This window comes from Colletotrichum tamarilloi (genome assembly GCF_030869305.1).
Source record: "Colletotrichum tamarilloi strain Tom-12 chromosome Unknown Scaffold_5.1, whole genome shotgun sequence".
Lineage (NCBI taxonomy): Eukaryota > Fungi > Ascomycota > Sordariomycetes > Glomerellales > Glomerellaceae > Colletotrichum > Colletotrichum tamarilloi.
Window position 1 is genome coordinate 1,184,404 of NW_026849388.1, and position 22,722 is coordinate 1,207,125.

General features: G+C 53.5%; 6 protein-coding genes across 6 annotated transcripts; 2 read left to right on the forward strand and 4 right to left on the reverse strand.

Moving 5' to 3' along the window:
• Positions 1-3,109: 3,109 nt before the first annotated feature.
• CTAM01_02508 (CFEM domain-containing protein) lies at positions 3,110-4,208 on the forward strand (the record flags this gene model as incomplete). Its single annotated transcript, XM_060518546.1, has 4 exons — positions 3,110-3,175; positions 3,291-3,471; positions 3,533-4,080; positions 4,140-4,208. 4 exons carry the CDS (start codon positions 3,110-3,112, stop codon positions 4,206-4,208), a joined length of 864 nt encoding a protein of 287 aa, XP_060387179.1.
• Positions 4,209-4,966: 758 nt separating this feature from the next.
• Positions 4,967-6,472, reverse strand: CTAM01_02509 (HIT zinc finger; the record flags this gene model as incomplete). Its single annotated transcript, XM_060518547.1, has 1 exon — positions 4,967-6,472. One exon carries the CDS (start codon positions 6,470-6,472, stop codon positions 4,967-4,969), a length of 1,506 nt encoding a protein of 501 aa, XP_060387180.1.
• Positions 6,473-8,714: 2,242 nt separating this feature from the next.
• CTAM01_02510 (DENN domain-containing protein) lies at positions 8,715-11,498 on the reverse strand (the record flags this gene model as incomplete). Its single annotated transcript, XM_060518548.1, has 2 exons — positions 8,715-11,051; positions 11,109-11,498. 2 exons carry the CDS (start codon positions 11,496-11,498, stop codon positions 8,715-8,717), a joined length of 2,727 nt encoding a protein of 908 aa, XP_060387181.1.
• Positions 11,499-12,219: 721 nt separating this feature from the next.
• Positions 12,220-13,197, reverse strand: CTAM01_02511 (uncharacterized protein; the record flags this gene model as incomplete). Its single annotated transcript, XM_060518549.1, has 2 exons — positions 12,220-12,421; positions 13,001-13,197. 2 exons carry the CDS (start codon positions 13,195-13,197, stop codon positions 12,220-12,222), a joined length of 399 nt encoding a protein of 132 aa, XP_060387182.1.
• A 2,322-nt stretch (positions 13,198-15,519) lies between these two features.
• Positions 15,520-16,399, forward strand: CTAM01_02512 (uncharacterized protein; the record flags this gene model as incomplete). Its single annotated transcript, XM_060518550.1, has 2 exons — positions 15,520-15,626; positions 15,841-16,399. Coding segments are annotated over 2 exons (666 nt in total), but the record flags the coding sequence as incomplete, so codon positions are not given.
• A 5,052-nt stretch (positions 16,400-21,451) lies between these two features.
• On the reverse strand, positions 21,452-21,799 carry CTAM01_02513 (uncharacterized protein; the record flags this gene model as incomplete). The annotated part of the gene is made up of 3 exons (XM_060518551.1): positions 21,452-21,542; positions 21,597-21,671; positions 21,738-21,799. The coding sequence occupies 3 exons, from the start codon at positions 21,797-21,799 to the stop codon at positions 21,452-21,454; spliced, it is 228 nt and encodes a 75-aa protein (XP_060387184.1).
• Between the last annotated feature and the right edge of the window lie 923 nt (positions 21,800-22,722).

Genomic DNA, 22,722 nt, shown 5'->3' on the forward strand with positions numbered 1-22,722 from the left:
GGAATTGACTCTGAATGCCCGAACCCCCCAGGCATAAGGTAGGAAGCTCAACCCCTGTCTCCTTCCCTCCCCGTCCTTTCCCTTTTTGCCGAACCTGCCCAATCAAATATCCGAGTACACAGAGTGGAGCGCCACGGCGCCACAACAGAGGGCTCCCGGGGTCATTGGCGAATCGGACGCGTCGATGTGCATTCGATTGACCTCATCCCTCTTGGTACTGCGATAGCCACGCAACCACGTCCTGCCCAGACCTTGCCAGCTAGCACTTTTTTTTCCTTGTTTCCAGCCGTAACTGACTGCAACTCCCCCCTCAGTCACCAATGGCCCGGCGGGATCTGTCTGCCCACGATGATTTTTCTTCTGTTGTCAACCTTCGTCACTAACGGTCAATGTAGAAGCTATCATGCTGCCGACTTCCGGCTGCCTCTTTCTAGCATGACGAGAGGCCAAGCGTCGGACGGTGTACTCCTCCCAAATCAAGGCCATCATGATGCAAGATGACCGAAGTCAGCTTCACGTGGCAGATACAGACTACGTTGGCTTGCGCGTCGCACATGTATTCGTACTGTACCTTACAATGAGGTAAATGCGAGCTTCTCCGGCTACCTCCCAGCTTCCTCGCTTTTGGGAGCCCCGGAATTTGTTTCGAGCTTTCCACCCCAAGTCCCTGTTTCCTGTCCCTCATTTCTGGCCCCAGAAGCTTGATTGTCGCATTGAGAAACAGACCTTGCCTCCTGCCTTGTTAGTGCTGCAAAAAGCAGGTTGGCATGGGTATCTTGGGAGGCAGGGTTCGGAATCAGCAAACAGCCCCCCTTCCCATGTCTCGCAGTTCGCTTGAATTGTGAACCCAGGCTTCCGATAAGGAAAGAGGTAGCGGTAGAGCCTCCCATCATCCATGGACCCATACATACTGTGGTGAAGTAGATAGAGGTTCTGGTTGCTGGGCACGGTTCCACCAGGAAGGTGTTTTTTTTTTTTACTTGACATCGCATCCGTTGCCTTAGCCTGCAGATTCGCACGTCCCCCAGCCTTCTTGCCTTAGTTTGGCAGTGTTTGACAGCGTTGCAGCGGAAGGGATGGAGTCAAAAGTGCGTCAGAGCTCAGGCCGAACGATACCACATGGCACTAGGTCGTTTCTTTACTTACTGGAACCTGAGAGCTTGGGACGGGGGTTAAATCTCCCGACTGAGGGGAGGTGAGGTACGGAGTACTCTGTATTCGTAGACGCTTGCAGGCGGCGGCAGGAGGGTTACATCAAGCATATCCTGGTTAACATCGCATTTCAACCCCGAAAGTAGGTCGCATCTCTCATCTCGTTGCGAGATCTAGCCCGCGCTGGCCCCCAAGATTGGTTTCTTGGGATATTACAATTTACTCGAGGGGCACTTTGCCGGGAGCTAATTTCACTCTTCTGGCTGTTTGCGCGCGACTCGCTGTTCACAAAGAGAATTCAGCTTGCCTCACAACATGAGCATGCAAGCGTGGTCGGTCTTAGCTGAGATTCCAGCCACCGGGCCGACAACATTCGGGTCTCGGTAAGTCCAAGAGGATGCAGCTTTGGGTTTGTGGCTTAGGATCCAAGCAGGATTTTTTCTTGTGTTGACTTTTGGTGCTGGAGTTGCCGGCAACGGGCGTGGAGCAACGAGAGAGCTTCCACCGCTTGGGGCCGAGCTTGAGCTGTAAACACCAACCTGGCGCCACTTTTGCTGCAGTACTAGCCTGGAAGATAGATGAATTCCACATCAGATACCCACATCGACTTGACCATCTTAGCTTCGGGTGGCTTCTCATTTGCTGGCTAGCGGCATGTCAACGTCAGGACAAGCGTGAGAGGCAAAGCCGACTAAAGTTGGGGCAGCCGAAATGACATGGTTCTCCAAAAATCTGGGTATCAAACAATCCAACGTTGATCGACGGGAAAGCCCACCTCGCAGTTCACCGCAGATGCTCTGCATGCTAAGGCCAGGTTCCCGTCGGCCAGGCCAAGTTAAGGTACCTTGTCCAATGGTTCGAAAATCGAATAGGTGGTGGCTATGAAATAAGGCCTGCCCATGAATTCAGGTCTACAGGGTAGGTAGCGACGTAGCCAAGTATCCATACGTAGGTAGGAAGGCACGGCCCTGAGTTCGCACGTCGTGCCCAACTGCCATCCCGCACCTTCTTCTCCCGATTGACTTATAAACGGGAAGGCACTCCCTTTACCTTCCGCGTTCCTGCCCTCTGTCCTTCAATTAAGGTACTCTACTCTAATACTCAGCGCTCCACGTGACATTCCAATTGTTTACCTACCTACCTCGATTCGGCACTCTCGAATAATATCTCCCCTATCCACCGAGACACCTCACCTCACCTCACCTCACCTCGAGTAACCACCAACTTCTCTCCACCAACACTCTTCCATCGTCACCTCACATCATCACACACTTTCGCTCCACCACTGCGAAATACTCTCAAGCACGCTTCCAACAGCCTCGACAGCTTTGGCATCAATATCAATCGTAGGTAAGTTGATATATCCTCGATATCTCTGATATCACGAGCCTTCATCATTTTCTTTTTGCGCTGCCGCAAGCTGCTTGCTTCGGATTTCCACCTTTGCCTGTTCAGTTTTCAAGCACACGAAAAACGGAACACCAACATTTCACTGTCAGTTTGTTGATTCGTCTTGTGCAACCTTGGACCTGCCTCGTTCTTTCCCCAGTTACACCACATCTTCCCCCAGGCGCAGCTTCCCAAATTTGCGTAACACTCATTTCCTTCACCACCTGCCACTCACCATCTCGTGGCCTTCTTTTTCCCCTTCCACCCACCCACAAAGTTGTCTCTCTTCCCTTTTCACCACACCACCTTTTCCGTTCTTCACCATCGCAAACAATCTTTTAGGCTTTCTTTCCAGGCCCACGCACGCTCTTTGTCACCAGGTAATTTTGTTCATTGACTGCTTTTGCGGATTCCTTCTCCTCACGCTTATATCTTATTTCTATTCTGGTTCGATTGCGAAAATCCGAGCTCTGCTGATTTCCACCTCCAGGTCCTTCATTGCCGACTTTGTTCTCGCAAACGATTAACTCTTCTCCAGTCTTACAGAACCCATCAACAATCATTCACAATGAAGTCTTCCATCATCCTCGGTGCTGGCCTTCTTTCTGGTGCCATGGCTCAGGGCGCCTGTGGCGTAAGTAAATTTCCTCCCTCAACTGTGAACATGGAAAATCCAGTCACACGGACTTCCATTCTCAGATGCTCATTCTTCACCGTCTTGAATCATGTGATTCTAACTCGATCAACAGACTGGCTGTATCTCCGCCATGCAGGGTCTCGCCTCTGACCTGGGCTGCACCGCTGGCGACAACGCCTGCCTCTGCCGCAACCCTAACTTCGCCTATGGCATTCGCGACTGCTCTTTCCAGAGCTGCGCTCAGTCTTCTGATGCTGAGGCCGCTGTCGCCTCTGGCATTGAGCTCTGCCGCCGTAAGTTCTGCTCTTCCCAGCAATCTCAAGCTTGACTTGAAACCACTAACAACCGTATCAGAGGCCGGTGTCGTTGTCACCGTTATCCCTGGTGCCACTGTCACTCAGCCTACTGGCACCGTCACTGCCACCGCTGTTCCGGTCGTTTCCTCGATCTTCTCTGAGATCACCTCTGGTGGCAGCACTCTCACCACCCTCCTTGGTGTTACCACCCTCACCGGTGCTGCCTCTGGTGGCGGCGAGTCTGCGACCCCTAGCCCGGTTTCCACCTCCACCTTCACCACTGTCATTACCAGCGGCGAGTCCACCATCACCTCCACTGGCGAGACCACCCTTTTCGGTGTTGGCGGTGTCCCTGGTGCCACCTCCCTTCCCCAGACTGCTGTCACTACCGAGCCTATTGTTAGCACCATCACCTCTGATGGCAGCGTTATCACCTCCACCATCGGCTCGACCACTGTCCTTTCCTCCCTCACTGGAGGCGAGGCTTCCAGCGCTCTCTCCAGCCAGGCTAGCGAGGCTACTGGTGCCACCACCACTACTGGCGGCTCTGGCTCTGCTTCCGGTTCTGCCACTGGCACCGCTGCCAGCTCCAGCTCCAGCGGCCTTGTAAGTTCCTAATTGCCTGTCTACCTTACTCTACACGCAATACTAACATCTTTCTCTAGGCCAAGCAGACTGCTGTCCCGGTTGCCGGCTTCCTGGCTGCCGCTGGCTTTGCCGCCATGTTCATCTAAGCGCCTTTCGCTCAGATGACGATGTACTTGCTTTTCTAAGTTGCGGTAAATACCCGTCTGGACCCATAATCTTGGTTTCGACATCCGGATTCCTCCTCGCCTTCTACCAATTTCGACTTGACACGACACGGTTGTGACGGGCACATATTAGTGAAATGGACAGGGAAGATGAGGTGTGGAATACGGACGATTCGGAATTTTTCTTGAGGGTCAATCAGGCACAACGAGTTCTGGGCTGTCGATTTTCGGACGGCAATTAACAATGGTTTGATGATACAAATGGCTTTACACAAGGGACGTAATGACTTGACGGACTGATATCCAATGTGGTTTTGGTGGCCATCATAGGCACATCGTAGGCATTTGGCCGTAAAATGGTGGTGGTGAGGTAGTTGAGGGCAACGTCTGTCCAAAAGTAGCAACACATTTTTCCGCCATTCTGTTGAACCTAGCAAGTGATGATGCAAGGCGCCTTCGTGATGTTGGTTACGCCTGGCTACAGTGACTTGATGTTTACGGTGTCGCGATCCATACTCTGTGATATCTCTGGGAAATCAAAGACCCCCCCCCCCCCCCAAAAAAAAAGCTGGCGTCTGTTATGTCTTCCCAAATCTTGACGCTTATACCATGTGAACAGTATTTGATAGTGCCGCAAATACATTGTTTGTTGCACGTCATTGATGTACAAAGGCTGTATGCAGGGCCTCGAGGGTATCATGGTCTTCTACGTATAAGGTGATATTGTACAATGGTCCATCTCACGCCGCTCTCTTCTTCAACAGTGCCAACTTGGCAGCGAGGCTGGCGCTGACGCCTTCATCGCTCTCCGAATCCGATGAGCCGGAGCTGCTCGTTGTGCTGTCGTCTTCTTCCTCGCCCAGACTTTGCTCGGCAATGATCTGGTCGACGGCGGCCGCGAACCTATCAACGTCGGCGGCGGCAAGGTCACCACCACTGTCGTCCCCGTCACTCGGCAGCTCGCCATCTTCCAGGTTCTTGCGAAGCCTCTTGGCCTTGCCGCCGCCGTCTGCCCTTCTACCGTTGCTCTCGTGCTTCCGTTTGGGAATGAGGCGCATCGGCTTCGGTTCCGGGAGTAAGGTCGCCGGTAGGGCCGCTCCAGCTTCAACTACGTAGATTGTAGGGAACTCCGGCACCGTCATGTCGCGCAGGGCCTCGCCGAGGGGCGTCGTTGCCTCCACGGGGTGGACGACCGTCTTGCCCGTGGCTGCCGTCGCCGCGGAGGTCGTACCCGCGACGTAGAACCTGTACCTCGTCTTTTGCGCCTCTTCCTCCTCCGTTGTGCCCGTGAATGGCTGGACGCCGGTGTGAGAAGCCCAGGTACTGCGCGGAGTGGACTGCATGAAGAATCGGCCGGGGTGCCAGGCTCCCGTCTCCGTGTCTTGGGCCGTGGCGATGGACTGGCCTGGTTTGTGTTGGTTCTTGCGGCGCTTCTTGTTTCGGCCGGGGCCGCCGATGTGAGTATTGGCTTCCTGAGTCTCGTCGTCGTCGTCGTCTGGTGGTTGCTGTCGTTGCTGTTCCTTTCTGGTCTGCTCGTCGTTGAACGATTTCTGCCCCGTGACGAAGGCCTTGTAAAGTGGCACGTCGTCAAGTGCCTTTGCTAGTACCCTCTTTATCGTTGTTGTATCGGTCTTCCCCACGCTCTCCTGCTGTTGTGATGGTGTCTTTGTGTCTGTGGACGAAGTGAGAAGCCATTCAATCTGCCAATTGATTCTGCCAGAGGCTTTGCTGAAGTTGGTCCCGTTCTCCTTCTGTCTAACCATTCCCACCGGCGCACGCTTCAGCAGGATCCCAAAAGTAGCCAACCTCTTCTTGAAGGGTATGCTGGAGAGCGCCTCATACCGCGCGCCTCCTGTGCCGCTGTCCCCCCGCAGGACCTCGGTGACCATGACTCTCTTCTTGCGCCCATCGCGGCCCGTCTTCCACTGCACGCTGCGCACCTCGACCGGCCGTAGGTCCTCGGGTTTCAGGAGGTGCCGCTCCTCGATAATCTCCTTTTCGGAACGCTGGACGGCGCGCTCGATGCCTGAAAGAAAGTTGAAGTCGTGGTCGACGCCCGCGGCGGTCTTTAGCTTCGAGGGCGGGACGTAGGCCGTCGCGTCGCGAATGCCGTTACACTGGGACCAGGACTTGTGGCGCTTCGTGCAGGTCAGGGAGCAGGTTTGGAGGGTGCATCGCGGGCACTTGTATTTGGGGGGCTCGATATGGCAGATTGCGCAAAGGCTTGTGAGGAGGGGGTCGGCCATAGCCGCTTTCGTGTGCGTATTTGCGGTTTTGGAAATGGACAATAGATACAGCCGAAATCAAGAATTGAACTAATACACTAGAGAGTGTGAAGTCATAGCTCAATTGCTATCTGGAAGGTCGTGACGGGCTTGTAATGCTGAAGAGGACGTCCAAACCCAGTACACAGACTCGGTCCAGGAACTTTTTCTGTTATCGCTAGCTTATCGCTAGCTTAGCGGTGTTAGAGGATCTGTATCCACCTAGACGTCACATTGCCGGCGAAATACATCTTCCGGCACCGTTGCACCGATACCCAACGTCGCATCAAGACATTTCAATAGAGCCAGGGTTCGCCAGTACTCGAAAATCGTGGGACTTTGATGTTAGAGATGACTGTACTATTGACGGAAGAAACGGCTGTCTTCTCTGTCCTAGCCCGCTCTATGATACTGTGGGATTGTTGTCGGAATCGAGCCCACTCTCCGTAGGCAACTCCAGTACTTCAGTCGGACGGGTTCGTTCTCGAAAGAAAATAGCTACTGCCCCAAGCGAATATGGGCGTCACTCACCTGATGAGAGAGGAAGGTCTTTACACGATAGATGAAAGGGGTGTTGACTTGAGCATGATATTGTGGAAGGAAAATTAGGGCAACACTCTCTCATTTCCTCGGGGGTACTTTGTATCGCCCGCAAGACTTCATAGCCATGCCCGTCTAGTCAAGAGTCCACAAAAGTCAGATGAGCCTGCGCCGGGGTACGTCTATATGGCGATGATCAGGCTTCTTCCCATGTGGGCTGATGAGGCTGAGCATGGGACCTGATGGATGTGTGTCTACCACACCTCCTGCCAGGCGGCCTTTTTGCTGTCCATGATGTGGACGAGCGCCACGATGAAGCGAAAGTAGAGAAAGCGCGGGCTGACCGGCTATCGTTGAGGTATTTCACCTCCCTGCTATAGAGTAACCACTTCTTATCCCAGCTGGTTGTATTTGCGAGAAACAGCCTACATCCAATGGAAGTGCTGCCATGTCTCCAAAGCAGTTGGCGCGACTTATGCAACTGTGAAGTTGCCTGACGAAGCCCAATCTTGATTGGCAGGACCAGAAGAAGTCTAAGACCATAGCCAGTATCTCTGCCATTTTCTTGCTATTCTGTTCGGAGTGACCATTAGAGTTGGCTTGTACAGGTGCTTGGTAGTCGGCATGAATCTGCTACCGCCAGCTGGGTGAACTTGCGAACGCCATCACGTTTCCTCGAGTCATCACGTTCCGATTGATCCGTCACTTCATGTGACGCATTGATGTGCTGAATGGTAGGGGCCTTTCAAAGATCCGTTATCTTTCAACGCCTTCTAGGCAAACACACTGTTACGGCCTCAATGTCTCTGACTTAGATCATTAGTGTGGATACAACATCAAATTAGTATCCTGAGCACTTCAAAGCGACATATCAGTCGTCGTCAGTCTTTTCAATATCTTCTCTATTATCACATCATTGTGAGTTCGTTGGTAGTAATCGCAGTACCAGCGTAGCGCAACAGGATACCGTCTGGGTCGATGTGAGCAAGACGGACACTCCTAAGTACGTGCAAGCCAACATAGGTCTTCAAGTATCACTCAGACGAGGGCTTCAGCAGGGTGAGGGAGCTAAACAGCCTCCTCTGAAACTGCGATGATATCAAAACTCACATATTTCGCCGCTGTCGTACCCTTCAGCCCGAAAAGACACCCACGCCCTTTGGCTTGGGAATTAAAACATGATAGACATTGGGTCACAGGACAAGGTATACCTGTCAGATCGCGAGGTAATTCAGTCCACTTAGTATACTCATTGACATAACGCGCATTCATACTTGAAACGGTATTTTCCTTCAACTCTCGCTGGATTCGGATTGTGGGTACTAGATAATAAGGAGGGACATGAATTGAACTAAGCAGAAGGCTCCTCCCTTGGGATACAAATGATATAAAAATCGTGATAACATCCAATCCGGACACCAGCGAGCCCTGTTCAGCTTTCACAGGCAGAAAAAAAAAGCCAAGACATTCGTCTCTTGAGAAAGACAGGAATATGAAAATTGCAAACGCCGGACACAACGAAATTTTGTCCACGACCACACAGGTGCAAAAAGGTATCAGGTAAAAAAGTGTATGCACAATGTCGGTAAATCGTCCTCCCCATCGGCAAAGAGAGAGAAAGTAAATTCTCTTTAGCCGCTTGTTACTCCGAATGGAGTAAATCAAAACCGCCAAAGACAGTTCTTCAGCGGGTACCGCCAAGAGCGCTGATGCGTGCTCCAGACGGACGGTGGATCAGGCTGTCGGTGTGCTTACCGACGGTCTGCTGAGGCATCGTCTCGGACTCGCTGCGATCCTCCTCGAAGTCCTCATCATCCTCAACAATCTTGGTAGGGATGTCCTGATGGATCATATACTGCTGACTTGAGCGCTCGGGAGTTGCAGCGCTGGAAGCGAAGGACATCGCTGTGCTACTCCGGTTGGGGACCAGGTCCGGGGTGGGGGGGATGCTGGATATCCGACCAGAAGCAGGGTGAAGGAGGCTATCTTCGCCCATGTCAGATGTTGCGTTTGACTGAGTCTCGTGACCGTCATCGCTGTGGGTGGCGGAGAGGTTGCTGCGACGGCGCTGGGCGCGAAGGCGGGCCGCGCTAGCAGAGCGCTCATCAAAGTCGGCGTCTTGGGCTAACTGCAGGCCCTCAACGGCAGCCTGGCATTGCTCGGCAATGTTTCTAATAATGTGCGCGATGGCATCAGTCTTGTCCTTGAGGTGGCGATCGGCCACATCCTTGAAGCTCGAAGTGGAGAGCCTCTTGTTCGCCTCAGCGGCGGCAGAGAGGAGACGGGCCTGGTTGACGTCGGCTTCTCTGGGAGTGATGCCATCCTCACCCATCTCTGGCTCGAAGCCTTCCTCGATTTCGTGCGCCAAATCATCGGGCTTGGTCAAAGATTGAACCAGATGCTCCATGTGATGGCTCTGGCCGCCAATCAAGCTGCGCAGATGCAGCACAACACGGCGAGCCTCGTCACGCTGTCTGAGGATGGTGACGTTGGTGTGCTGAAGAGCAGCAAGCTCCTTCTTGTTCCGCTTACGCTCGCGCTCGAGTTCCTCGGCGATCTCCTGTTGGAGGACCAATGCTTCGAGAGCGTCATCACGCTGCTTCTCAGTAGCACCGAGACGGACATTGAGACGACCGTTGTCATCCTTCTGCTGATCAATGAGACCTGCAAGGCGTCTGTTCTCCCTCTTGTGAGTTTCGATCTTGGCCTTGAGATCCTGGGTCTCCTTGGTGAGCTGTTCAGCAAATGCCTGGAACTTGAGGAACTGCTGCTTCCAGCTCTCCAGCTCCTCGTTGAGATAGTTGTTGCGTTTTGTGACCTTGTTGAGCTCGGTATCCATGCGGCCCTTCAGGTTGATGAAGTCCTGCCAAGCCTCGAGAGCATCACGGGAGTACTGGTTTCTCTCGCGGACAATCTCGTTGAGATGTCTCATCGAGACCTTGGTCATCAAGGGCTTCTTGACGGAGCCACCAAAGACAGCCTTGATGCCCGTGTTGCGGCCCATCTTCTCGCAGACATGATCCATGACGGCCATAACAGTATCCTGGTTCCACCATTCGGGATCTTGGATGGACTCGACTTCTCCACGCATAACAATGATCTGGCCGGCGGGGACGAGCTTGCCGCCACCGTAAGCGGAGCGGAGATGAGGGGGAACGCCGGAGGGAGTCACATCTCCGTTGAGAGACTGTGTCAGGCGGGTGACGAACTTGTTACGCTGGCTGGGGTTGAGTGCGGTCGGGGGGCTGGAAGTGAGAACGAAGTTGCGGTCGAGGTCAACAACCAGAGCATCCGTTGGCGCGGTGAACAAGGAGCGGCACTCGGCCGTGACACCGAGGATATATGGACCGGGCTCCTGAACTAAATCCTTGGCATGGCGAGCATGCACAACTGGGACGTAGAGGCCACTCCATTCGTAGACGCGAACGCAGTATCTGACAGTCTCTGCAGCCATGGTGAGCATGGCCGGGTAGTGACTGACAAAGATGATGCGACGAGTTGGTGAAATGGCGGCCTCAACGACACCCACAATGTTGGGGATGGACAAGCAGCAGAACAGTGGCCACATGGCGAAGTTCTGGAAGCCAGTAGGCGACGAGGGGAATTGGTAGCAAAGAGCATAATCTTTCATGTCAATGCGAACCAAGTCGTTGAGTCTCGGAGCTGGAAAGCTGAGAATGCGCGAGACCTCCTCGGCGTGGAACAAGTTAGTAGCCTTGTTCCAGTGGATCCACATGCCTCGCAAGTAGTCTCCAAGAAGGTTGTACAGCGGGTACCGAGACAGGAATGACAAGCAGTAGGGAATCCAGTAAGTCTCATCGGGGTTGTCGTAATAGTCTGGTTCAGTTCTTTTACGCAGATCCCGAATTGTCTCGGCCCTCTTCTCGTCGGCTCGCGACCATACGCGAAGACAGATTCCATACAAAGTGTGGGACGAGTCTTGCTGCAGCACGAAGGCATGGTGGACGCAGTGAGGCTGGCTGCGGCCAGTGCAGATCTCAACGTCGTGGGGAAAGCAAGCCTGTAAAATGTCAGCCACTCAAACTCTAGACAAAACTTATGGCAAACAGCCACTAACCCGCATGGCAGCGTGCAACGACCTGGCGATCTCGTTGTCTTGCTCCAACCTCGGGCTGCTTCCAAGAATCTCGGGCAGCCAGAATTGACCAACAGCGCCCTTCATGTGGCCAATCTTGCCCTGTGCAGGGGCTGGGGCCTTGACCCATTGCGAAGGTTCTCTGCCAACACCGCATACCATGTAGGCGTGAGTAAGCGTCTTTGGGGTGCGCTGCTGGGGCTTCGCATTCAGGGTCGAGGGAATCGGCTGGGTGATGCGCGAGTGAAGGGAGGAAGTACGGCTCGGGATAATGAGGTTGTTGTCTCCCTGATCACGGGTGGTAGGTCGACCATCGCGGTCGCCGGTCCGGGGCCGGGTGAAGGACGAGTGTGCGTTCAGCGAAGGCGCCATTTCGTCGGTTATTAGTCGTCGTTAAGAAAGAAAAGTTATCTTGAAGTTATATAGGTGGACGTGAGAGCGAAGGAGAAGGTGACGAGGTGGTTGATGATCCGGGCCACACACGAGCTGACCAGCGTGTCGAAGGAAAAGGGCCTGGCTTGATTGGATGAATCAAAACACGGCAAGGAAGCTATCCAGAGAGCAAGCTCTCGTCAAGGAGTCGTCGGTCGAAGGAGTTGCTCAAAAAGGCGCCATTCGAAGGAGCCTCAAGGAGCAACTTGAATTGTCTGGTCTGGTTGAGCGAAAGTTGAGGCTCTAGCACAGACTACTTGGTTGACTGACTGACTGACTGCTCGGTGACAGGTGGGGAGAGAAGAAACAAGAAAGGAGAGAGGGAGGAAGGGAAAGAAATCGGAGACGAGGCAAGAAGAGGCAGTTCCAGCTGAGGTAAAAGGGGAGAGTGGTGTCCAAGGGGGGGTGTTTGAATAGGAGGACGGGGAGGGGGGAGAAGTGAGGGCGCAAGGAGAGGGTGTGTGGGAGAAACAAGAGGCAGATGGCGAGAAAACGAGGGTGTGCCACTGGCGGGCGAGCTAAGATGAAGCGAAAGGGGGACCAAGCACCCGACGCGAAGCTGGAAAGGGAAGTGTACGGTCGAGCAGCAGCAGCAGCAGCAGCACGGAGTGCCCACCTTTGGTGTAAAGGCAGGCACAGGCACAGGCACAGGCACGGCAGGTCAGAGGACAAACTGTGTGGCCGTGTGTGCGTACGGCGGGGAGCAGGCAGAGAAGAGATGGGCAGAGACAGGGGCGAGGACAGAAACACGGGCGGGCAGGCTAAGAGATGTAGCAGCGACTTTCCATTGAGAGCAGCAGGCCGGGGGACGGGGAATTAAGGTCTGCAGCCAACGTGCAGCAGCGTACGCAGTAGTCAGGTTCCTGGATGCAGGTTCCAATGATGTACCTTGGTCGGTATTCTTAGCGCATCTCAAGGCAGGACAGCGTGGGCAGATACCTTGCCATGCCGAGTCCTTGGGGAGCTCACTACAACCAACCGCAGAATTTGACGAGTACTCCGTATCCATACGGATAGGTACCTTACCTTACAGTAGAAACCACGGGGCCCCAACTCAGCAAGGAAACCTAAGGGAGCAGTAATAATAGTGCTAGCCTGAGTGAGTTGCCTGCCAGGACATGAAGCCACAACTACCTTAGGTACCTTACTGTGTAGAAGAGGTGATCAGGGAGCACTGTGAGGGGAGAGAAGCACGGAGAACAGCCGTTCGCAGGTACAGGCGGGACACAGATGGGGCAGAGGACGGGTGTGCAAGGGGGCATGCAGCGCAGTGTTGCGGTACCACTGTTCGACAGGGGACAAGGTGAGGTGGGGTTCAGGAACACGCGGACAGGGGTCACACCATTTGCTCAACTTTCATGGAAGGAAGGCTCCAACTTGATATCTGCAAGGTACAGACCAAGTACCGCCCAATATACATTCTGAGGGCTGTTACTGCTGACGTTGGGAACAAGAGGGGCGTTGTGATGGGCACGCCAACCACGCGCCAGATGGAGACGGCAGCTTCACGGGTCGTCAAATTGAAGTTGCTCCATGGCGGCGTGGCTCTGGCAATGGGGACTGTTCCGGGGGTTTGACTCTTGCAGTTGCTGCTGTTACATTTCGGGCTGGAGGCGGGCATGGCATGATACTCTTCCATACGGCACCTTGGGCTCCTGGTGTTTGGAATTGGACAGCGCTACCTGGCTCGCCTCACTCACTCGCACTCGCACTATTCGTGACCCAAGGTACAGACAGATACGCAGGACGGCTACGGATACAGGATTGTATCGAGGTCGGTAGAGGATGACAAGTGACGCCGATACTTGCCCAAGCTAAGGGCCAGTTCAAAACTCCAGACAATAAGAGGACCCTGACGTGGAAAACCGTTTCTCTCTCTTTCTCTACTATGTATTTTCCTTTGTGTACTGAGTGAGACATTACTTCGTACCGGCTCCGCTATGCGCCGCGACGAGGAAACGAACCAGTCCAGTCGATCGACAAAAGCCAAGCAAGTCCAGTTAGAGCTTCCAATAGCTTATTCGGCTTCCAAATCCCGATTCTCACTGAAAGCGTGACATTAACCTCGATATGAAAGTGGCAAACGCGACACATGGCAGCTGGAACAGGGGAAAGCAAGACGAACTCATCCCATCAGTACTTACCAACCAAGCCCCAAAAGAGCCAAGCGTGATTCGGGCATCTCAGACAGAAGAACCGTTGGAACGAGCGGTTAAAGGTAGACAATAAAAGACAAAACGAAACAAAGCCGCTTCGGGCAATTTGCTATCTATTGGGGCGCTACTTACTTTCGTTACTTTTGTAAATAGCAGCAACAGCAGCAAAGGACCCCAAATTCCAAACTACTGCAATTCGTGCAGTAAGTAAGCCCCTCAAAACGATCCGATGGTCGGTCGAATCAGTCGCTTCACAAGTTCAGCCCAATCGGCAGAAGCAAAGAGCTATTATTTTTTTTTTATTATTTTTTTCATTTCCATCTGACACTCGACACCGGCCAGAGAACCGTCGAGTCGTGTCTTTGTTCTCTGCCGTTCCCGTTGGCTCCGGGGATTGCAAGCCGTCAAGCCTCTCAGCAGAAGCTGCAGTTGTAGCGGCGACCTAGACTCCTTGACTCCTCCAGAGATTCAAGTCGACTCGTGGGAGCCCGCGAAGATGTGAGGAGCTAGCGTGCACTTGTGAAATACTAGCGTCATGCGGCGCCGCGTTAGCGGCTTCAATCTCTGCCCCTCGTTTTTCTCCCTTCTTTCCCTTCCATCCTTGGGTGTTCGTTCGCCCCAATCCCCTCGATGACTGAAGAGTCGTGGCCAAAGGTACTTTAATCATTCTCTTTTTGACAGTCTTCTTCTGCTGTACTCCGTATGTACAGAGTAAGGCATATTCTCGTCAGGTCCCATCCATCACACGCACGGGCCTCTCCTTCCAAAGAAGAAGTGGATGAGGGAGAAACCCCCGGTCAAATCCAGAAAGACCCTTGCCAAAATCTGGACCTTCCTGGTCGTTCTCCTAATATTGGATCTCCACCTTTGGCTGGTGGAGACTGACGATTTACAGCCAATGACAGTCACAGCTGGCGCCGCTCAGTACCAACTGCTCTCGAAAGAAATTGGCAAGCCTCGTTTGGAAATTCTGTCGCCTCTTCCTCACCACAGTCCCACGGGATGATTGGCGACTACACCAGTTCCCTGGTTTATTGGGCCTAAAACGATGACAGCTACCTGCTTTGGGTCGCGATTGTCGTCCCCGGTCTGAAGCCTCTTTGTCAGTGCTGGCATCGTCTTACCGTCCGCCAAACCCTTCACGTCTCGCTCTTCTTGGGGCGGCGCCCACTTTCGCCCTCGTCTGTACTCCGGCGCGCCGCTCACAGATACTTTCTTTTCGCCTGACGAGCGAATGGGGTGTGTCGTACGAAGTACTTGGTGGACGGACCGGCGATACGGTAATTTTTTTTATGGTAGGAACGCCTCAAAAGTTTGGACGGAATAGCACTCTGCTGATCCGCCTGTTCTTTGGCCAGGGAGACCATTAAACATCAGCTCGATACGATTATGCAATTCCACGCATAGCATGCTGGGCAGACCTTCCGACACGAAGGTCCATGTTACGGTGTTACCATGTGCCATGTCCTCCGACAACGAATCATGACTTTGACCCGTCTCCATACAGCACTTTCGATGGCACTCCAGCGCAAACGTAAATCACCGAGGGAAAAGGCATCCGAGCGGGCGTGAGAACCCAAGTTACCCAACGTGCGGCGTACATACCAACTTTCCACTGTTCCAGCCGTGCCAGCCATCCTGCAAAATAACGCGCACAAAATGCAACCCTCAAGGGGCCTTCTCCAGATGGATGACGAATTCAAGCTCAAGAAAGATCATCTGCCGAAGCGCTCAAGCCCCATCTCTGATCCCCCCAAGACACGCTCTCCTTGCACGGGTCGTCCCTGGAGTCTGGGACGGGATAACTCGACAGCTCCTGGTCGCTCCTCGGCTGGTTGGCTGAAGGGGTGTCCACGACCAACGAACCCAGATCGACGCACCTGCAGCACATCCCACACAAACAGAGGCTTGAGTGTTTGACGAGGGGACAGATCCGTATGGGTTGCTGCACTGTTGTGCCAGCAAGACGCGGCCCTTGATATAAGAATACTGACATTTTTCACTATCACTGTGTTAGCGATAGCTGTCGCACATACTCTAGCACAAGCGCTACGCCTGTCAGCCAGCTGCGAGCCATCGGGCCTTAGCAGGCGTATAGTGCGAGGAAATCATGGCGTCCACGCTAGGCCCCGGGGGCCGAAGTGGGCGGTTTGCCGGGGCGGGGACTTGGTCTCATGGCACCAAGTCTCTGTTCAGTATCTTCCGCGACGCGATTCATCTGTGGCGGCTTCGCATTTTCTTCTATCAGGGGCCTCCTTGGTTCCGCGACGGAGAAAAAAGATCTCAAATCAAGTAGGCCGGGTTGCGGAACGACTGGAGGCTACGGGAAATGGGTCACGACAGAGGGCAGAAGAAGCAGAACACGCCGAAAGCCCCGCGACCCAGCCCGATGCTGCCTTGGTCTACGGCTACATGAACGGCGATCTAATTACCTATGGCTTCCGCCTGGTGGAGGCAAAGCTGTTGGTGCTTGGCATGAGATTGTCAGTGCAGCCTGCAAAGTATCCATACACTCTGTCGCCGGACATCAACGAAGCGCCAGCCGCGCTAACGAATGGGCCTCATCAACAAATGGTGTACAATCTTTGCGAAAGTGGGAGCTGCTCACTCTATTTAAACAAGGTGTTTGATGGACCGCAAGCACCCGTCGGGATCTCTTCAGAGAGACAAACTAAAAAGGACTAGTATGTACCAATTTACCAACTGCTGTCTGTTGGTGGGCGCGGTTTGCTTCCTCGAACCCATGGATGTATGCTTACTTATCTAAATGTACCAGATATATTGAAATCTGCTCCTTCACTTCCAGAAGCTCAGCACGTCAATCTGTCTCCCGTGGCCTGGAACTGGAGGTGCCCGCATATCCACCAAAGCCAGCCATACGCATCACCGTTCCAATAAGCCGTCCAATTGTCCTGAAGCCTCGAACTCCGCCTGTCATTTACAGCAGACGCGGCCCGACTTGCACTACCGCCATTGTCTGAAAAGCGCCACATCCATCAGGGCGCTTTGACCCGCCGCTCTGGATACCAGGAGAATCTGGCAGTTTGGGTGAAGCTGGCACGAACCTGGCTGGCTCCTTCGGGGCCGGAGCACTCAGCGACTTTAGATATCTCGTCCGTGTTAAGGCCTGGTTACCTGTATTAATGGCCCGCATAAAACGCAAGCCGTGGATCTGTAACCCGAACGATGGTCCCCCACGGGCCGGAGACAGGTCCAGTTCCATGTTGCTCCGACTTTACCTGGCTATACGGCGGAGACTTTGGTGCTTATAGTCCTAGAGGCTGGGAGAACGTCCAAAGAAGGGGGGATGGATCGTGAATCTTTTTTGAGAAAGAAGACTTCCACTACTCTTTGTCTTTCACTGTTGGTGGCCCCAGCTCTCTTCTTGCAGTTGCAACTTGTTGGTACCGCCCAGCTCTAGATCAATTTGCACTTGTCAGCTGCGCGCTCCACCGAAGAACCGACCTGGACCTGGTCGTGATCTGAGCACGAGTCCCGAGGCCCTGATCGCTGTCTTATCTCGTACATACGCACCGCACTGATTCACTGAGGGTCAGTTACATACAGCAACAGCAACGGGGCAGTTCCAGACTGCCAGCTCCCCATCTTGCTGAATATTCGACAGCGGGCTCTCGGGCGATCCCCGTCTTCTATCTATCTGAGGCTGGTTTCGATCTCTTTGATCCAAAGTCCGCATGTGGGCAAACACCCTACCCAAATCCACTTAGTCCTCCTGCAGGCTGCAAACACCGACCGTGAAAGTGGTATTAGGTCAAAGTCTCCATCCGCATCCCTGGCTCTGACACCGTTATTGATGAGAAACCCTGGTCTTTTCGGTACGTACCTACCCGATTGTGCCGTCACTTCGTCAAACGAGAGAAGGGAAGAAGAAGAAAGAGGGAAAAGGCCCAAACGCGGTAAAACAAGATTAGAGAGAGACTTGCTGCCGAGAACCTCAGAGCTCAAGGCCATTACAACGCCTTGATCCTGAAATGTGACTGTGATGTAGTCAGCGATAGGCAGCATGGTTCTCGTCTGCGCAATTTCATTTGCAGCTCGAGTTCCTCGAGTATACTACGTATGTGACAATTTGATCACAATGAAACTTATTTCAACGGTCACGCCCTTCCCGGTAGCCCCGGTAGCATGGACAGATGGACGATATGCCCAAGCCTTGCTAACCGCTCAATACGAAGTACCTCAGCCCATGATAAATGAGGTCTTGGCGCACTGTCCCTCGAAGCTGTGAGCCGTCATTTCTTTGAAAAGGTGATAAGAGGTGGTTCACTTAAACCTTGACAGTCAAGGTCAGCATTTCGTATCTCCCGAACAGACCGTGCGACGAGTTCGTCCTGAGGTGTTTGGAAATCAATATTGACTGCTGCCAGGAGCCCCAAAAAATCCGGTTCGTTTCTCGACGAAGAGCCTTCGTTCGTTCGAGTACCCCCCGTTGTTCTCGGGCGAGTATCCCATGGGCCATGAGTCATCTCTGAGACTCCCACGCTGCGCGGATTCTTGGCCTTTTCGATTGCTGGTGATCTATCACCTGCGGAAGCCTTTGTCAACATCACATCGTGTTGCAATATCGGGATCCCCGGCCAAAGTCCAACTATGCTTCGTGACTCGAAGTAGAGCCTTCGCTGGCTCAAGCTTCGGATGTTGACGATATCAAACCAACCCAACAGGCACCAACAGGCACCAACAATATGCCGAGAGGGCACTAGCACTTGCGACCAAACGGCCTACCGTAGGAGCATGAATTCTGTCTCCGCAAGATACCGAACCCGTGCCTTGTCCGCGAGTTTCTACCAGGCTTGGCAACCGTCTTTCCCAGCCAGCCGAGCCGCGCGATCGACACGGGGCGAGACTCGTGGGCCGGGAGGACGGCGCGATGCTATTCCAAGGCAGGACGGTTTGCTATGCTGGTCTAGGAAGGTTCAACGACGGGGCTACGGCATCATTGCTAGCCACGGACGCTCCGTGGTGGGAGTGGTCGAGTCCACGAGCTGGCCCTGGGCAAAAGACCTAGACTCATGTTTCGAAACAATGAACCTGAGCAACCGGCTCTTTGCATCATCGAGTCATTCTCGGAGACGAGGAATTATTCTATTGTTTTTCTTCGGGCAAAGCCGTTTTGATTCCACTTACGGACGACACTAGCGGGTATTGGTAGGGGATTTCATCTGTAGCGGCACGAGTTTGATCAAACTTCTGGTTGAAAGGCCTCTAGTTGACGAAGCTTGCGAAGCTCGTGGGGCTTGATGAGGCCACTTTGGCCACTTATTTGTGGCGCCTCTATTTTCTTTGTCAAGGAAAAGATTCAAAGAAGTCAACCATTACAAGGCCGCCTCTAGGAACTGATTCATCAACAAAACCACCCTCGTCCAGTGTCGTACGGAAGTTTCAAATTCATCAGGCGAATCTTCCCAAAAACCAGATCGGTCAACTTTTCCCAGTTTCGGTGCCATTGGACGTACCGTACCCGCCAACCTTTGGCTCGGATCATATTCCATGAAGCAGTAGCCGGAGCTCAAACACGTTGCAGGTATCCTATGGAACACAATGACTTCTGTCGAATTATTACGAAGCCAGCTTCCAGCGCAATTCCAACACCAGAATTCCCTCCTCCCATCCCCGGCCATGACGGATCGGATGCGGAGATATTATGGGGCCGTCTTCTGCATACAAATCGGAGCCTTCGGATCTTGCCCCCTCTTTTCCCGGGACCCGAGTCCGAGCATCGAGATCAACAATATTGGACCGCCGCAATTTCGCGCTTGCCAGTCAGCCGGAGCGGTCAAGAGGCCCTTCGGCTATGCAAAGCAAAGTCAAGGCCGACGAGCCCAGCCAAGACTTGCGAAGTGCCGCATTCCCATCGGGTGAGGTGGCGAACTGGTCCTCTTTTTTCTTCTTCTTTTCCCACTTACGTTGCAAAGGAAGCGTTCCTTCCAACAACTGAGGTGGATGGCACACTTCCAAAATGCTGAGTTCCCACGCAAGATGCAGGGGCATCCACACCCGTCCAACATCTGTGGGAGGAAAGCGTGTGTGTGTACGGATGCCTACTCGCCTTCGCAAGGGATGGATGGGACGGGAGGCGAGTGCTCCCTCCCGCCTCTGCACACCTTTGATGTTATGTCTCTCCCGAAAGACTAGCCCGTGACGTTGGGAGCGCATTCGCGCCTAAGGATTATGACGATTTGTCGCAGACTTACAGAATGACGAATTCAAAGAGGATTGCAAAACATGACAGCAGAACACGAAAGCCAAAACAATGCCTTTTGCTCCCGCGTCATCCGACCTTTCGTCAGTTCCTTCCAGCATCTATAGCTTCTCATACTGGCGAAAAAGGTGCCGCAGGTGTTCACGTCACTTCTCACTGTCATGCAGAATGCGACGCAAGAGCTCTCAACGTTGAGGTTGTCCCTGCAGGTAGGCGAGACATTGCTTGACATGTGAATGTGGGCACATGTGGCTGGTGCAGGTGGAGACAATTGAGAGAACGCTATCAGGGTACAGGGAAGGTTCGCCGCCCCCCCCCCCCCCCCCCTTCATTCAAATTGTCCGATAATTTTCAGGTTTATCTTTGACGGATAGGAGTACATAGAAAACGGCCGAGTATTGCTTATAGTGGGAAGACGAGAAACGGGTCGTCGCGTCGATGGCCAGTCAAGTGAGAGAAGAGACCGACTGAAAGTGGCGACGGCGTACAGATAGGTGGATTCACGTCGTCCTCAATGCTTGGCTTCCGAGGTGCCATTTGATTGTTCACCCGGCCAAGCTGGACGAAGACGGCATGGCCGACGATGAGAGCCGCGGCAGCGTGTCTAGGAAAGGATGGCCACAGCCCGAGTTCCGAGAGGCGAATTCCGTCTGACGGGTTTGAGTGATTGAGTACCTAGCTTCTGTGCTCATCAAGAGATAATAGAGGCCATAGCTTCACGGAACAAAATTGGAGATTGGGAAGGGTGACTGGCGTACTTGGTGGTGTGTCACGGGTCAAGTTATATCTAATTTCTGGGAGAGCGGCGACGGCGTCATCCAGCATTACGAAGACAGCCAATATAGATTCCGTAGGAGAAAACAGCGCCAGGATGAGGAGCTTCACAAGCAACGGAATGCAAGATGGGAGGCGCAGAGAGGCCCCTCCCGGGCCTCCCCCTCCCACGGTCCACCTCACACAAGCTCGAGTGGGCTGAAGACCGGACCGCATAGCATCGCATCCAAGCGTCTGCCACAAGGCTAGCGCAAGGTCAGGTACCTTGGGCTAGTCGGTACGCGACGGAGGGATGTTTGGATGAGGAGAAAGCAACAAGAGCCCCGAGAGGTGAAGAAGAGTGCAAAGCTTCGTCCTCCAATTTGGCTTGCTGTGTCCCGCTATTTGGGCCTAGGGCGTGGTGGTGCAGGACGAGCGCCAGCCGTTGGCTTGGGATCTCCCCGTAATAAAGTTTGGGGTGATGTGAAGCGATAAGCCGGGGTGGGCGCATGGCCAATTGGGTTGCGGGAGGAACTTGGGGGTCTCTTGCGCCTTCTTGATACTTGAGATGGTATACCTATCCATACGTCGTGTTCGCGAAGCAGGGAAAAGTAAGGCTAAGGAGACAAGAGTACTGTATCAAGAGGTCGGAAAGGGGAACGAGAATAGTTACGGCGGAGATCATCCTCCGAACGAACCACCGCTTCTGCAGAAATGAATGACTGAATAATCAATGCATGACAGCTCGAGGCAGATGTCATTCAAAGCGCCTCATGTCGTCCATGATCCAGCAAGCCGCAACTCACAGACTGGACACGAGTGTAGAGGTGGTGGGTGGAAGTAACCCGTTCGCGAGGACACAGATCAGCGGGTGCTCCGGCAAACTGTCAGATAAGGCACGCATACGTGTTGAGCAGCGACTTGTTGACCGGGCGCTTCTTTCCTCTCCCGTCTCCCTTTCGGTGTGGCAGTTCTCCGTACCTATGGTAGGTAGTCGACTACTCACCTTAGAGTACCTCAAGAGCAAGAGCAGCTCCCCTCCCCTCCCCTCCCATGCTTCCTTCTTGCTGCTGACTTGCTGCTTGCACCATCAACTGCAATGATGACATAATGACGGGACCGTCCACGGCATGCAGGAAAGCGCCGTGCGTTCGCGTATGTCTTCCGTGCCGGAAGGAAGGAGAGGGGAGAGAGAGGGGCGATTCCGTTCATTCGTTGGAGAACTGCAATCATCAATGGTCTGATCCAGACGCAACCGAATTGGCCAACAATTCGAAGGGCACACAGCACTTGAGCATCTCAGGAACGCGGCTGCGACTGCGAGTTTGTGACAAGACTGCTCGAGTGTGGGAGCTTATCCCCTCCTCCTTCTGCTCCTCCTCCTCCTCCTCCTCCTCACCTTTGCCTTACCACCCATTTCGTCTCTTGGACTGGATCACATGCCTGCTCCTGGAGCCCTTAAGCATAACGCGATTTTTCAACCATGGGACATGGGGATGGATCATATGTTTAGTGTACCTATCTGCTGACCGTAGAATCGACATGACGAAGAAAATAAAATAAAAAGGTGCCCTGTCCAGTTGTCATGGCCGAGACCCTCTTTTGCCTTCTTTTTTGACTCTCTCCGTCCCTTCCAGCATTCCACTTTGACACGATTTGGCGGGGCGAGAGTTCGTGTACCACTTTCACATGTCAGAAGCCGGGGTCGCGATAGGGACGCATGCGAGCTATTGTTGGTGCTGCTGCTGTTGCTTGCTACAGCTACAGACAAGTTTGATACTACAGGATTGTCGGTCGCCTTACCAAATGTATTCGTCCGTTCTGCCTTGAAATATCCTTACCGCTGCGTCCTTTTTCTTGCCATCGCTAGAGTTGCTGCTGAAGCTGTTTCTCCCAATGAGAGATAGCTACACGACCAATGCGACAATGTAAGGTGCTTGTGCACATGCGCCTGCCCTGCGGGTTTTACTGCCCACGGGCGGGACGGACAGGGATACGTGCTTTTGAAGCTGCCGTCAGCAGTACAAGGTGC